This window comes from Anguilla anguilla, chromosome 4 (assembly GCF_013347855.1).
Source record: "Anguilla anguilla isolate fAngAng1 chromosome 4, fAngAng1.pri, whole genome shotgun sequence".
NCBI classification, from domain to species: domain Eukaryota; kingdom Metazoa; phylum Chordata; class Actinopteri; order Anguilliformes; family Anguillidae; genus Anguilla; species Anguilla anguilla.
Genome location: NC_049204.1, coordinates 16,645,675 through 16,662,000, shown reverse-complemented (window position 1 = coordinate 16,662,000; position 16,326 = coordinate 16,645,675). Strand labels below are relative to the sequence as shown.

The window sequence follows — 16,326 nt, the reverse complement described above, 5'->3', positions numbered from 1 at the left end:
ACAAGCTGCGTCGAAGCTGCGCGGATCCAGAGAAGCACCCTTCTAGCAGCCCGTTCAGAGGGCAAGTCCTCATAAGTGCACAGCGGGCTGCCTGCCAAGCCAATGAGAGCAGCCCGGTCCAGCTCTGAGCCAATCACCACTGTGCGTGCAGTGCCACCCAGTACCAGCAGGGGGAGCAGTGCGGAGCGGTTGCGGGAGTGCGGCAGCAGTGGGCATGTCCAGATCGCTCTGGTTGAGAGGCCAGAGGGACATGTGAGCTCACCTCCTTCTGTGCTATGCCCATCTTGTCCCTCCAGTGCATCAGCACGATGTCCGCCTTCTCCTTGGCAAACTTCTCCACCTCCTTGGCCGCCTTGCCCGCCAGCCTCTGCCATTCGGGCACCTTGTTTCGTCCAAACTGGTCCTGTGAAAGACAGGGTGGGCACTCAGGGTCGAGAAACCGGCCACTTGCCACCAAAGACAAAATGGCTACCTGCTATGCCCATTCTGCCAGTCAAAAAAGGGCAGCTAACTCAAAAGCAGCACAATAAACTGCTAGTGGATAAAAATTAAAGGGGACTGGCCAGTTACCGTGGCAATCTTGAGGTTGTCTCTGATGTGCATCCTGTCCACATCTCTCTCAGGCACTGACTCGGTGCTGTCCAGGTATGCCAGCAAACCTGTCGGCTACAGAGGAGGCAGGGGATACAGGTTACATTGTTTATGCTCCCAGACTGATACTTAAAGAGTAGTTGCACTGTTTCAGCCTGGCTCCGCCTACTACACAATTCAAAAAAATGCATTGTGGGATGGGAGGAGTAGGTGTGTTTCATTACGAAGTAGGCATACAAACACATCACACCTTAAACAAGTTATCTAGTTATCATTTAAGGCTGTATGCACAGAATTTCTTAAGTCTTTCACATGAACAAGAAGTGTAACCCCAGGCCACCTTTGTAACTAATACCTGATGCACAGCAGCTAATATGCACACCAGAGTGTGCAGAACACATCCGCAGAAGTGGAGGAGAGAAGATTCACTCAGCAAAAAAAAAAAAAAAAACAATGAAATTGACTAGTTTGAACAAACAAATCCAAGACATTTTAAGTTTGGCCTAGGCAAAGTTACAAAACTGGAAACTTCACAAATTGACCATATGCAGAGGGGAGCCTTCTAATTGCCTGACAGCAGTTACTCATTAAAACAGATTTGTCTCCAATGTGAAAACAGGTGGAATGCCCAGTAAAGTGACCCAGACCTTTGCTCATGAGACTGTAAATGCGCACCTGAGCCAATGGCATTAGCCCTATAGATCAACGGAGGGGCGTCGGGTTAATACAAAAGCACAGGGTAATTTCCCCTTGATAACAGGAACGCAGTTCATTCAAATGTATAGACTCCCGGCATTGACAACAGGCCTGCCTGTGGAATCTGAGGATAGCTACCACATGCCGTTTTGGATATGGGGGTACGAGTTGGGGAACCGAGGTTCTAACTCAATGTCGTAGGTCCAATTCCCAGCTGGGGCACTGCAGTTGTGTGATTGAGCGAGCTGTGCTTTTACTGCTTCAGTAAAATAACCAACAGTATGAATGGACAGTACGCAAAAATGTCATCAGTGTAAGTCGCTTTGGATAATAGAATCTGATAAATGCTTAAATGTAATGTAATGTATTGCAGTGTACAGCTGTCTGTGTGGGGCCGCTCGCTCTCACCAGTATCCTCTTCAGCAGGTTCATGGCGATGGGGTTCTCTGCAGTCCACAGTCCCACCAGGTGGCGGCTCAGCTGCCTGTAGCAGGAAGAACACTTCTAAATCAATCTGAATACTGTACAGAGCAGGGCACTGAGTGTGAGCATAAAGCAGGTGCAAGATATTCTCGCACACGCACGCACGCACGCACGCACGCACGCACGCCAGACCATGGAATGCTGCACTTTTGGAACTCAGGACACTTCAAAATCTCACTTGCACTCTGATAAAATAAGTATTTTTGCCATAATCAGCCTACTCAGAATAATAACACAATTAATGTATGTCATTCATATTCTTATTTTGCCACAACAAAAGTGGGATTAAATATCTGGATTAGCAGGATGTAATAAGTTACAAATAATGTTTTGGCGTTCTGTTTAAAACAAACTTGCCACACAGGCAAATAATATTTAAAAACCTTATAAAATATTACCCACGGTACCACTGAAGCTTTGCTTATGAACACACCTTTCTTCTTTCCCTGGAATTTTGGATCTTTTTCAGTTTAAAAATGCAGAATTCAGAATGCGACAGGATCTCACATACACACACATTTTTAGCCCATATCTAAAACAGAAATTTGGGAGAGGATCGATACTGAAGTGCATTATGATTCAGCTCTTACCGCATATTGCAACTTGGTTGATTAAAGAGCGGTTAAAAAAGAAAAATATAGCAAGGTAATTACAGAACATGTGCCCATCCGTTTTTATTTGTAAAGCAAAAACCTTGGATGCAAAAGTGCAGTGAAACTTCTTGTTCCAGAGAGGAGCTTAAATCCTGATGGTGCTAAAAAAAGTCCCCATAAGGCACTTTAATCAAATTGTACACAAGGAAACTCTTTGATGAGCCAGCTAACTCGGGACAGCTGTACGTGGTCTGTGAAGCAAAAGCTCAATGGCGGCCCCACCACCCCCGCTCGGGCTGCATGGCTGCTCTTCTGGTTCCGGCTGAAACAACGCGACCTGGAGCTCTGACCTGTTGGTGAGCATCCTCTGGTCGGAGCTGATGGTGAACATGGAGGTGTGCAGGTGTCGGGGAAGGGCTCCCTCGCTCAAAGCCAGCTCCTGCATTTTCGTGGCGATCTCCTTGTCCCCCTCCTGAAACCGGACAACAAGCGGCGCTTAAGGCAACTGCAGTCGCGCCCATTAAGTTAATTAAAGAAATCCCCATTTGAGCAGTGCCTGTTACGCTAATGAGAGTACTCAATTCATTCTACAGTGCAAGTCATGCTAATCAAACTTATTATACTGAGTGACCCGTCTGGTAAGTTGATACAGTGGACAATTGTTTAAATAACTACAGCTGCACTTTACTGTGACAACACTAGTTAGATGGATGACCACGGTATTGACCTTTGCTGTTACAATGGGAATGAGAAGATGACAAGAGTTAACGATGGTAATAGAGAACTGAGGAGTCAAGCAGCCTCACCTCAATGATGGCCTTCATGACCAGGCCTGCTCCCTTCACAATGGCCATGGAAGGGTGCTGTGGACAGACACACGGACGCAAGCCAAGTGAGCAAACTGCAGCACAAGGCAACAGACCCAATCAGCAGTCACTGCACACCCTGAATGAACACGCCATCAGTATGGAACCCCCTGGTTCCTTTTCCCCAGGAGATCTGCCTGGATTTTTCAAAGACATCTTCGCAATTCTTAAGAATCCCCAGAGCCTTGCCTGCACCTCTCAATAAAAACCAGGCTTCAGATGAGCTTTACTGGCACAGGGGACACGGCAAGGCGGTTCCCCGAGGCAGACGTGTAAAATGTGAGAGCGAAACCTCTCGTGTACTCCGTCTCCACCCCCCCGGCTATTCACCCCACCGTCCTCCACCTTTCTCCTCTCCCTCGATCTCCCCACACCTCTCCGCCCCACCCCACCTCCCACCTGGAAGAGCTTGAAGAGGGTTCGGCCGTTAGAGGCCACCATCTCCAGCAGCATGTCGAACTGCTGGCCCTCGCTGGTCTCGCTGTAAGGGGCGCACAGGGAGAAGGTCAGGAAGTCCAGAAGTGAGCTGATCACCAGTGCACCGGTGCCGTGCTCCTGTGGAGGGAGGGAGGGAGACAGAGAGAGAGAGAGAGGGAGGGAGGGAGGGAGGGAGAGGGAGAGAGAGAGTCACCAAATAACACCAAAACAAGCAGCATCACAGAGCTAAGCCTTGTGGGATATATCATTCTAATCTCCTTAATTTGCATTGTTAGGCACTTTGGTTCTCTGTGATCAAAAAATAACATGAATCTATATGGAACTGGGCTCCTTTATGAATAGTATGTAGGAGCAGCAGTATGACCAAAGGACGTATATGTGTCAAAGTAACCCACACAGCAGTGACTGGGGCAGCACTAGAACAATACAACAGTACTGCTGGCAGGTTCCACTAATACTTTACATATTAAAATAGATATCGCACAGCCAAAACACTGATGAAATGAACTCTAAGAACACATAATAGGGAATTATTTCAGTCATGTTTACCAGCTGATGAAAGTCAGTGCAGTGGTGAAGGTTCACAGATTTTTCTGTCCGCTTCATATTTATATAGAAAAATTACTTATTTTGGCACTCAACAAGTTGATTGTTTTGAAAACATTCTACACTTTATTACATCCTTAGTGTTTCCATATTAGACCTACTAAAAGGGAAGAAAAAAAACTAAGAAATCCAATGATTTACTGTATGTCAGATACACATATTACCAAACATGGCATGTAATGTGCATCTTACATTATTCCAATTTGAAAACAGAGAATAAAACAACACGCATGCTGATTCATGCTTTACTTGAACCGCAAACAATGTATTTATGAGTCACACAGCACTGCATTTTAAGTTCTAACAGCTCTAGGCTAGTGGCAGTCAATCAGTTAGTCAGTTAGTCAGTGGTCACCCTGCTGACCCTCACACTCACCACATTACTGATGAACTTCTCCAGAAGGTTCTCCAGGAATTTCTTGGAGGAGAGTAGGGAGGCCTTGTTCAGCTGCTCCTGACGCAGGTCATAGTCATCATGCATCGGCTGCAATGAGAACATGCCCTTGTTATCTCTCCCTATCATTATCATCTCTATCACCATGGCAACAATCCATCCTACCAAAGTCATCTTTACCACAACTGCCGCGGTACATTTACTAATTCCAGTACATGCAGCCATGACCAATACGCAGTAAGAAAAACGCCTTTACGAAACAATGTGTGTCTGTGTGTGCAAGCGTGCGTGTGTCTGCGAGCGTGCATGTGTGTGCGTGCATGTGTGTATGCATGTGTGTGCGCGTGTGTGCGTGTGTGTGTGCGCGCACCCGTGTCACTTACACACATGAGGGCGCAGAGCATGTCAATGGCAGCGTGCGTCACCCCGTTGTTGTTCCTTTTCAGAGCCTTGACCGTTTTCACCCCCAGCTTCTCCCGGAACCTGGAACAGAAGAACAGAAACGCGCGTGAAGACACGCCAACACAAGCCGACAGCACAGGCCACACGCACACCACACAGGCGCAAGGTCCTTTAAAACGCAAGGGGTGACAGGGAGGATTCACTCGACCTTGAATGGACAGGGGGATAACGCCCCGCTATAACCACCACTATGGCGGCTTTGATCAATATTTGTATCAGGTTGCTTTCATACAAATATGAGGGGGACTTTTCTCATAGGAGACCTGGGCAAACTAAGAACTGGAGACTTTGCAGAATGCAGAATTCACGCAAGACAATGTCAGTAATACCTCAGAACCCACACAACACTTTTTACACCTCACAGAAAAAAAGTGTGCTGTGGTTTCTGAAGACACAGGAAAGACAGACAGTAGATTGTGAGATGAATGTTTTCATATTTACGTTCCGCCCGAGGGTCCAGCCACCTGACCAGACCTTAGAACGACAGAGCACGCCTGTGTTAGGCAGTGGCTAGCACTACTGGCCCACACAAGAAAAGAGAGAAGGAGAAGGAGGAGGGGGTAGAGGCAGGGGTTGGCCACCTACTTGGGGAGCTGGGTGAAGGCCTGGAAGCCGGCCTTGGAGGCCACCAGCCGGCGGATGGCCTGGAAGTGGCTCTCCAGCTCGGCGTTGGGCCCCGGCAGCTCCGTCTCCTGGGAAAGCAGGGCCAGAATGGCGTTGTTGATCAGCTTCTCCTTGTTCTCTGAGAAAAGGCCCTGGAAGGAGGGATGTGGGTAGAGGAGAGCGAGAGAACGAGAGAGAAAAAACCGTGAGGACGAGCCAGTCCGGCCGCAGCACTCCGCCTGGCGGTCAGCGAGGTGGCGGGAACGCGCGTACTCACGTCTTGCGTGACGGCGTGGAGCACGCCGCTGTAGGAGATGTTGGCGTTGAATCTGAACACCGCGTCCCCAAAGTTTCCATCTGAGGAGGAGAACGTCAGATTTCTAAAACGCGGTAACAATCAACCTTCAAACCCAAGAAAAAGGTTGTTTGGCGTTTTGCTTCCAATTTTTCCTTGGCAAAAGTAGGGGGAAAAAAGCTCATCAAGAACAAGGGCAGCGAGAATAAATTGGCAATCGCTACTGCTGCTGCCAATACCAACCAATGCAATAATTACGTTCAATTTACAGTCCTAATTTACCAGCCAGGAGTTCCATTATCCTTTGCTAAGCAATTACATTTTTAAAATGTTTTTCTCATCAGGCATTCCATTTAGCAAACTCTGGCCCAAAAATGAATGGGTGAAAAATCACTGGCATGGGGCAAATGTACATTTGAACAGTGTGGAATAGGCCAATGATAAGTTTCCTAAGAGCTGAACTGTCTTATTGAAATCCCTGTGCACCCTGCTCCTAACCATTTTCGGAATATCTTGAGTATTTAGTTTCTTTGCTAAATGAGTAGGGGTGGCACTCCTCATGAATAGGGCTGTTGGACTGTCTTACTGGGGGGTGCAGCCAGGAACTTGAGGTGCAGGCTCTCCACCTCCTCGTCCACCGGCATGCTGAGCAGCCCCCAGCGCTGGCCCCTCTGCGTGGGGGCCATCTTCACACACACGTCCCGGTTCCCAGATGCCCGCACCCCGTCCAGCAGGCTGGCCATCAGGGAGTCTCTGCAGGGGCGCAAACACAACCAGGCCCTGCGGTCACTAACGGTCACTAACGGTCACTATGCACAAACACGCAGAACCCAACGGTCAAAAGACAGCGTGTGCACAGACGGGCACAGATGGGCAGGCTCGCACACACACACACACACAGATGCACACACACACACACACACACAGAGGACATGAAACACACAGGCATTCCCAGCAGTAACCAGGGAGTCTGGTTTCTACACTCAGTTACGTGCATATAACAGCATACAATGCTAACATATGATACGCAAAGGAAACAAATATTTACAGCAGAGAAGAGGGGAGCCGGGATACACACACACAACCACATAAATCACCACAAAGCACAAGAGAATACTGACAGAATACTGACCCAAACAAAAGCAAGCAGCACACATTCAGCCCAGTGTACAGAAGTCTCTGCCCGCATGGGTCAAAGTCTACGCCCGCATGGGTCAATGTTCATGCCTGCATGGGTCAATGTCCATGCCTGCATGGGTCAATGTCCATGCCTGCATGGGTCAATGTCCATGCCCACATGGGTCAATGTCCATGCCAGCATGGGTCAATGTCCATGCCCACATGGGTCGATGAAGCTGAAGTACCTTTCTGTGGAAGAGTACTTTCTGATCTGCCCCCTGATGAACTCCACAGTGAAGACCTGGGGGTTGTCTGCATCACAGACGAGCGCAAACACCTGCAAACACAGAGAGCGACACGGCATCAGGATTAAACCGATCACAAAGAGCGCTCACATAAAAACACTCATATCAGCACTAGAACAATGAGCGAGAACAGCCGGGAGGACCTTTGGGACTTAAGGGTGAATCAAGTTGATACCTTTTCACCCCAATGCCAGTTATGCATTTCATCCTATTAGTGGTCTGAGTTTGTGGTAGAACCAGTTAGAATTCGATCATGCAATTATCTTAAAAATTCATGCTTTTTTTTGACTTGTCTTTGGTGGGTAAAATATGATTTGATATGTTTTTCATATATATTGATTATGGGCCTGTGTAGCCATCTAATATATTTTGGACAGATTTAATCACTACTTTTACTGAACAGTACGGGATGTTCAGGTCTCTGTGTATCAGATACTTTTGTGCGTTTCAGGTTTGCATGTATACTGTTAGAAATCCACAAGCCTTTGAATATACATATATATGTCAGTGCATCAGAGAGTGTAGTCATACACTCTCCATATAAACTGAATACATCCTCAGTGCACAACGACTGGGTTCACCATTTAGTATCACAAACAAATCAGAATTGCAACCGCTGCTGCCTTAAATCGAGTCATTTCCTCACATACGTCCTACCTAGTCATCTGCACATTTCTCCTTTTTGGGTTTGTTGGCATTTTCCCTTCTATCATATCCAATGTGCAAAGCAGAGTATGTCATAAAGCAAAACAGGAAAGAATATGCCAAGTATTGTACATAAGTGAAATGTGATTGTATTTTTGAACAGTTTCAAAATGTTAAAATATGTTTCATGATTTAAAAAATTCTAATTGCTTATTTTTCACTGGTTTACCTAAGACTGAAACAGTTATTATGTAGTTGGGTGACTGGGCAACCGATTATTGGAAGGGCCAAAAACCTTTTTAGATACAGGACAAATTCCCTTTGTCTGGAAGACAGGGAACCACTTGTTGCAAAAGGGTCTGGTTGGTCTCCGCAAACTCATGTGACTGAGCGATGGTTCAGATATCTGCACTGTGAAACTTCTGCGTAATTCCACACCAAGTACGTCCCGTGCCGTTTCTCCTTTTACTTCGTCCAAAACATACATTGAATTTTGCTTGACTCTGGATCCTAGCATCTGGCATTTTGAAACTAGCTCTGTTGTCTTCATTTTAAGCTGGGCGAACAGTTGCTCATGTTTTTTTGAAACCACCTACAGACATGGAGAGCTGAGGGCGCAGCAAAAAAAAGACTGACAGGCAGTATGATGCTGTGTGTGAGAAGCTTTGATGATTAGGGCGTACCCTGCAGAAGGCTCAACGCTTTGGAAGCTCCACCTTTGTGCATCCTACCTTGCTTTACAAAGCACACACCACACATGACCCAGAGCATTCCAAGCCAGTAGCTGAGCAAAGGGACTGTAGTCAGTAGTAATCAACATCTAAAAATAGAGCCTGATCATTTTGTGTTTCAATCTTTCAATATAATCTCAAGCAACATTCCATAAAACCTGTTTCCTCACTTTGGGCTGACTGGAGTGCATGTCCAGGCCCCTCCCACAACGACTGCCAATGACACCCGAGAGGGGAGCTCAGCAGGTGCGCCTAGATGCGCTCCAACCAAAGCCGCAGAGCCCAGCGGTATACAGGAGCTTTTCTTTACGCCATTGCCTTTGGTTCTCTCTCTAGCATCCGCGCTACGAACAGCAGGTGTGCAAACACTACCTTTCTCCTATAGTGCTCAAAGTCTGAGAGCAGGTGGAGCTACTGTAGGCGGAAACCAGAAGCTGATGTCAACCCTACGCAATACTGCTTTCCTGTTCATTACATTACATCACAGGCATTTAGCAGACGCTCTTATCCAGAGCGACTTACACAACTTTTTACACAGCATTTACATTGCATCCATTTATACAGCTGGATATATACTGAAGCAGTGCAGGTTAAGTACCTTGCTCAAGAGTACAATGGCACCTGTGACCTTTAGGTTACAAGACCAGTTCCTCACCCATTATTCTACACTGCCGCCCTATCTGAGTTCAGTTGAGTAAGGGCTGGTCTTGTGTGGGTGTAAGAGCTTGGTGCGTATTGTCCCACAGCTCCCGTCACTTTGAAAAGAGACACGGCGCTCGTGGAAAAAGATGACAGGGTGTGAAGAGGAGCAGACGCGATGAGGGACAGATTTCGGGCGCTTGTGACCGAGTGGTGAGCCTGCGACAGCCTCTTTTCCCGCAAGGCGGTAAGGACGGCGCCCACCTCTTCGAAGGGCTTGATTGTGACGATGTTGTAGGAGGCTGGGTCCCTCTCCACCAGACAGGTCTCCGTGAGAGCCAGGATCCTCTTCGCCGGCTCCTGACAGGACAGAGAGCGCCGGGGTTACTCCTCCTAACTGCACATTGCACCGTCTCTCCCTACACCTCATTACTGAACAGTGAAGCTTCTTCTGTGAGGAACCCTGGCTGTATGAGCAAAAAAACACTACAGAAGAGAGGGAGGGTGCACTAAGTACTGAAAACTGGGCCGAAAATTTTGACAATTTTTGGGAAAGAAAAAAATTACTTGTTAAAAATAAATACTTTTTTTCAAAAATAATATGGATTCTATTCTATTCTTTTCTTGGAATAGAACAGAATAAAACAGAATTTACCCATTTTTGAGAATACAATATTGCACATAACTTTATTTTATATATTTTTTGTGTGCCAATAATTCTGGAGCTGACTGCACACACCCTCATCCTACAATTCAACAGGCCTTTATTATAAGCATGACACTTAACAACAAAGCATTTAAATCATAGCTATATCTATTTGTCAATGCAATGTGAAATATGCAGTGCTTAGGTGGTGGCGTGCTCAACAGGCCTGCTATGTAATGCCTGTCACAGCATGCAAGCACCTACGGCGATAAGTCATGCGGCTGAACTGACAGAAAACACGCGTGACGAGATCATACAGACGAGAGAGCGAGCGACAGCAGCATTACAGTAACGGTGAGAGAGGAGGAGGAGGAGGAGTAGGAGGAAGAGTGCGCCAGGCGCGGGCGGCTAACCGTGTGCCGGGGGGAGATCTTCTGCACGACGAACTCGGCCAGCGAGGTGATGCAGTCGTCCGCGCCGTACTTGCCGAAGCGCTCGGCGGCGAAGCCCTCGAAGGTGAGCGCCTCCTTGCGCAGCCGCAGCGTGATGCCGATGAAGTTCCCGGCGTGCTCCACCGCGCTGCGGATGATCTCGTCCCGGTGCTCCGAGGCGAAGAGGTGCTGCGCGGAAAAAGGGAAGGAAAGAAAAGGAGAGGAAAGGGAGGGTGAGGATGAGAGAAACGGGAGAGGAGAGGGCTTGTAACGCCGCAAAAACCTTTCTTTCTTTTCGATGGGTGGCGGATCCTTCCTTTGGATAACAAATTTAAAAAGAAACCCGTACACAGTCACGCATGGTCATGTACGCACGTGTGCGGACAGAGCTCGATTTGCTAACCCCTTTAGCATGCGCACAACCTTTCAGCACACGCTAATAACACAACCAACGATTGGTGCAAAACAAATGCCACGACCAATCATTGGCTACGTTATTGATTTTGCATGCGCTAAAGGTCTCAGTAAATCAGGCCCGTGGTACGTACCAACCGGCTGAAGCCCCCGTAGAGGATGCAGAAGCCCCCCTGGTAGTCGGAGACTTCCACGAAGCCCTCCACCGATCGGTAGTCGTAGGAGCACAGCAAGCGGTTGGTCTGCGGGTCGATCTGGTCGATGCCCCCCGGGGTGACCTCCAGGACCACCAACCGCCGCGAGTCGCTCCAGTGGTGCTTGTAACAGTTGTAGCGCTGTGGAGCACAATGTGCATTAGAGGGTCATGACATCACGGTGGCGTGGTTGATGCTGGGCGGCTGCTGAGCCAATGACAGCTTTACCTTAGAATAAAGACCTGTTTATTAAGCGTGGAACACGGAACATGTCTTTAAGGTGCAAAACAAAGCTAGCAACAATCGTATAAATGGCCAGAAGGGAGTTGCGATACGATGTCTACATCAATTCAATTCAAAAATTGATATTTGTTCAACTTTCAGACGTGTACCCAAACGCACATACACAAACAGTCGGCTAGCTGTCTGCGGCAATTACAAAAATCTGATTGTTTCTGTAATATAGAAGTTATTCGGGTAGACAGCCAACAGTGCTGCTTTGGGAGGGATGCTGGCGTACATTTTCCCTGACAGAGGAAATGAAAACAAAGCTAAATTTCATATCTCCATGACCAGAGACCATAACACCATATCAGATCCAAGCTTTCTGAGTAGCTATGAGGTGTCACCGTGATGCAATACCACAATTACAAAGACAGTTACAAAGAAAACAATCTGTCAAAGGTTTAAGTGTTTCGGTACGACAACATTCGGCTGTACGATCAATTTCAGAAAGAAGCTTTTGGTGAGCCTGAGTAAGTGAGGGTAAGTAAGAGCAATCCAAAAGAAACCACAGGAAGTTGTATTGATTGACAGGGATGAAAGTCACCCTTGAGGTAGATGTGTTCTATTATAAACTGATCTACGGAAATGCGGTAATGCTGATAAAACAGAAATGAGAAACACAAAGGTACGAGGGCAGTGGCACTCTACAGCCAAACACATGAGGACAGATCTTATTCCCCACACAGGAAGTTCACCTGGAAATAGTAGTGCTGAATATAGGCTATTGCAATTCCCAGGCTGCAATATATCATTCACGCAGGTGCTTCATAAAAACAATAAATACTTTTAAGACCATCTTAACAATGCAAACACATAAACACACAGAGTACCAACCCTGCCAGTTATCTTGCCCTCCGAGAAATCCGTTCGGAATCTCTGCAAGAAACGAGAGAGAGAGAGAGACAAGGAAAGAAAGCATTACCTCTTGAATGACTAATTAACATACACTACTCAAACCATGAATTCCTAGTTTTACAATACACAAACGACGGCACACAGCTTAAAATGAATATACATTCTGTTGCACCTTTCCCTTTAAAGAACATTTCCCGCATGCAGAATGCTTGCAAAAGGGTTTAATTAAGTTGAGCGCACAGGTGTGTAAACAATCAGACAGATCTTGGTTTTCCAGACGTAAACGTTAATGGAGCTGGACGTCGGTGCCCAGTCCCGGTGGGTCTCTCACCAGCGCCTCCGTGAGCAGCTCCATCCTGTGCTCGGTGGAGAACTTGAGCGTCTCCGACTTCTTCCCGCTGCCCTTGCGGAACGTGAGGCTGAACTCCGTGCCCTGGCCCTTCCCCACCGGGGTGATCCCGCAGATGTCCCCATAAGGCCACTGCGAGTCGGAACAGAACAAATTAGCGGGGACCTGATAACGCACCACGGAGGATACAGTCCAAAGTACAGCGGCTCCTCATTACCTGATTGGTAACTTCTAACGTGGCGGGGTTGTAAGTGGTGATGCCGTGGGTTCCAACAGAAAAGACTCTTTTATACCTGCAAAAAAACAAAAAACAAGCGAAACAGGATTTAACCCAACGCCTGCGTGCGAACGACCCGCCAACACCGAAACAAACGGGTCACGTACAGGGGCTTGGTAACTGAGCATCGACCATCAGAAAACCGTCCTCTCTCATCTCATAGATAAGCCTCAACAAGCCATCTGCCAGGCACTGCTGACAGGCAAGCATAAATCTGGAACACAAAACACTGCACGACACCTGCATAAATGGAACCACGGCAATTTCATGCTTAAAAGGCTTTAGTCGCACTGGGCGTAATGGAAGAATTTTCGCATGATACTGTTTGGGAGAAATGTCACATTCTTGGCCTGTTTCTGTGGCCAGACACCGCCTTCCCTCTACGCCGATCACAAACAAATCAGGCTCATAATTAGCAGTCTGCTGGGTTTGATTTGCCTTAATTATGCAAAAATCTGCCTCCCTGGAACCTGGAGAGAATTGCAGAATTAAAGAGCAAATGCAGAATAGACGAGCCAATTACGAGGGATTTTAAAGCTCATCTTCACCAAAAAAACAAAAAAAACAATATGTAATTCCCCCAAGAGTACCCACTGCCTGAACAGTATTGCAAAACCACTGTGAGTTGCATTCAACTGGGCTATTACACAGGCCATGTTCATGATTTGTGCAAAAACAAAAATAGAGATGATGTCATCAAGTCTACAGTATGAAAAAGACAATGAGACGGATGTCCCGGATGCAGACGTCAGCAAAAAATTAAGCTACAGGACATTTAATATAATCTTAACATACAAGGAATACAAGCATGAAGTCTTCACTCAATTCGGCTGGCTGAATGACCTGCTTTCGTTCCCTTTTGTGTGATCAACTATAAAACTACTCAACCCTGAAATTCCTCTTTCAGTCATGCATATATAGACGTGTGTGGAAATCAACATCCTGCTTTAGAGGATGAAGAAAGATTGTAAGATGAAATGGCTCCGCCTTGCCGGAAAATTCTACACAGAACCCTCCCACGTCTCCGCAGCGCTCCTGACCCCTGGTACAGACAGTAGGCGAATGTTTCCGGGCAGTGACACTGCTCTTTGTCACAACGAGAGGTGGCTGGCGTCTGCAGGGCATGCTGGGATAGCTGGCGGCACGGGGCAAGCAGGGAAAGCCCTCTCGGGCGCGTCAGTCACGATGAGGACGGCGGTCCCGTGCGGCGCGACACTGAGGAAGGAAGCGGGAGCGACAGGGCGGCGAGCAGCAGGGGCCCGGGCACGCTCAGAGTAAACCCCCCCGCCCCCCCCCCCCCCCCCCCCCCCCCCGCCCCCCCCCCCCCCCCCGCCCGCCCTGCCAACACAGAGTTCTGCTCAGGTCACTCAGAGAGAAACGGGGTCCTTAAGGGGCCAACTCGTTTCAAGCCAATTCGTTACCGCACTTCACCTCCGAGTCTCGCTAGCTCAGAACGCGATGCCGAGCCCGGGACTTCGCGGAAACTGTCACGTGCAGTTCAGCAATGGCAAACGGGAACAAACAGTTACACGGCCTGAGTCAGCCGAGAGCGCGATGCCAAGGCTGGAGTCGAGCAAGGCTGCCCACGAGCTTCCTGTGGCAGCGTTAGTGCCAGTCTCTGTGACGGCGGGAGAGCAGGCCTGTTCTGCACCCTACTCCCCTGCAGCCCGAAACAAGCCTCCATTTCCTGCAGCGCTCTTACGCGGTCCCTGGGTCGTGTGGTCACTGCGAGGCCCTTCTCATAAAACCGCTCATCCGTCGCCTGCTGCACCATCGCCACTGCGAAACGTGCGCTCCTCAACCATCGGCTCGAGCAGCACGCGACACAGATTTACACGCATGCCGCTCCCGAGACAGCATCAGGGGTATTTCACCAGAGGAAGGGCTGTGAAATATCGGGCGTATCTTGCCGGTTAATTTGAAGCAGTGCTCCTCCGCCTGATTTATCGAAAGGCGCTTTGCCCCAGAACTGAAATGGAAATCATCGCGGCTCCAAGCTCTGTGCAAACGCGCAGCTTAAATAACAGGTGAGCGGTCACACAGAACACAGCTCCACTGCGAGCTCATGCTACTGACAGCCTATTTCACTTTCACTTTCTAATGCAACACTCATGAATTATGCATGTTGTGAAAAGGCTGCACTGATTTCTCTCCTCAGACCCGCCGACTGCTTGTTGGCCAAGAGGTGTATTCCTGAATGACGCAATATAGAAGCACAGCTCGGGCCTAGGGGTGAATTGAAAGCAAGAAAGCTAATATGCATCCCTTCTTCTCGCTAAACGGGCAAAGCTGCCTCTTTAGCCTCAAACCAAGGGGATATGCCTGACTCAAACCATCTGGTTCCACACTCAGCATAGCGATGAAAAAAAGAAAACAGATGTGCAACCTTGCTGAGTCAGTAGAATCAGAGCTATGCTTATTTGTTGTTCATGTCAAATGCAATTAGAACAGCTTAGAGCTTAGAACAGCTTTATCAAAAAAAGATACGTGTCCGCATTAACCGCTGTCAAGAACATGAAAATTCAACAGATTGACTTTAATATGAAAGATTAATGCCAGAGCCTAATTGTTCAATGTTTCCTCTGAGCAATGAACATTAATAAGCACATTTATTATCTGTTCGCATTGATGGAAAAATTCTGAGCAGCTGAGCAGTTGGTATGTGTGAACATATGGCGTCCACACATATGGCGTCTAGATTGCGTTTCGAATGGGGCTGTTGAGCGATGTCTCCAGCTGACACACAAATCTTTCTTTACTTTTTTATGCTGTCCATATCAGGCCGAGGGGCCAATCCCTGCACTAGAACACCACTTTAACAGGAAGTGCCACCCAGCAGCCCGCTAACGCACCCCTCCAAGCACAGAATCCGGACCGTGTCAGTGAGACGGGGCATGGCAGCGCAACAGGGCGGAGGATAACTGATTGTAGAATCTCCCAAGGAGGGAGGGTTTGAGTCAGCAGGGTATTCTGTGCCTCATAACCCAGTCGTGACATCTCTGGTCATTTAGAAAAAACAGCACTCCAAGCCAGAAGATGGATTACAGCCCCCGAATCAGTAACAAGTTACTACTCTACCATGTATCACAGTGCAACACAGTGAGCTTGTGCCAGCTGTTGAAGAGATGCATCTGACAACTACTGCTAACCCATATGTACCTGAAGAGGAACAGCTGGGATGCCGATGTAGCAGTAACCTACAAACCCAGGTTGTCTGGCTTAAAGCTCACTCCCACCCATTCCACTCCAGCACTCCAGAAGTGCCTTCCCTCTCAAAAAAGGAAGAAATGCTTTTCCCTGGAGTGGTACTCTATAGGTACATAAACCTGCACCCCTCGCCAGCAATACACAATTAATTTGTACCTTTTTTTGCTTGAAAAAAGTACTTATTGGTACCCAAAATGGAACA

General features: G+C 47.9%; 1 protein-coding gene across 5 annotated transcripts in view; it reads right to left on the bottom strand.

Moving 5' to 3' along the window:
* Positions 1-16,326, bottom strand: part of LOC118225416 (dnaJ homolog subfamily C member 13) — a 56,224-nt gene that overhangs the window by 21,882 nt on the left and 18,016 nt on the right. For 4 of the 5 annotated variants that reach the window (XR_004764824.1, XM_035413764.1, XM_035413765.1 and 1 more), the window contains exons 3-21: positions 12,858-12,933; positions 12,623-12,772; positions 12,271-12,312; positions 11,092-11,292; positions 10,526-10,732; positions 9,731-9,826; positions 7,392-7,483; positions 6,614-6,780; positions 6,010-6,089; positions 5,715-5,884; positions 5,571-5,603; positions 5,051-5,150; positions 4,650-4,757; positions 3,629-3,784; positions 3,170-3,226; positions 2,714-2,835; positions 1,696-1,771; positions 571-666; positions 263-403 (exon numbers count right to left, since the gene is read on the bottom strand). Coding sequence is in view for 4 of the 5 variants with exons in the window: in XM_035413764.1 (XP_035269655.1) it covers positions 263-403; positions 571-666; positions 1,696-1,771; positions 2,714-2,835; positions 3,170-3,226; positions 3,629-3,784; positions 4,650-4,757; positions 5,051-5,150; positions 5,571-5,603; positions 5,715-5,884; positions 6,010-6,089; positions 6,614-6,780; positions 7,392-7,483; positions 9,731-9,826; positions 10,526-10,732; positions 11,092-11,292; positions 12,271-12,312; positions 12,623-12,772; positions 12,858-12,933 (2,170 nt within the window). In the remaining variant the exon portion in view is untranslated. The remainder of the gene's footprint in view (positions 1-262; positions 404-570; positions 667-1,695; positions 1,772-2,713; positions 2,836-3,169; positions 3,227-3,628; positions 3,785-4,649; positions 4,758-5,050; positions 5,151-5,570; positions 5,604-5,714; positions 5,885-6,009; positions 6,090-6,613; positions 6,781-7,391; positions 7,484-9,730; positions 9,827-10,525; positions 10,733-11,091; positions 11,293-12,270; positions 12,313-12,622; positions 12,773-12,857; positions 12,934-16,326) is intronic. The other variant, XM_035413767.1, reaches the window with a different exon arrangement.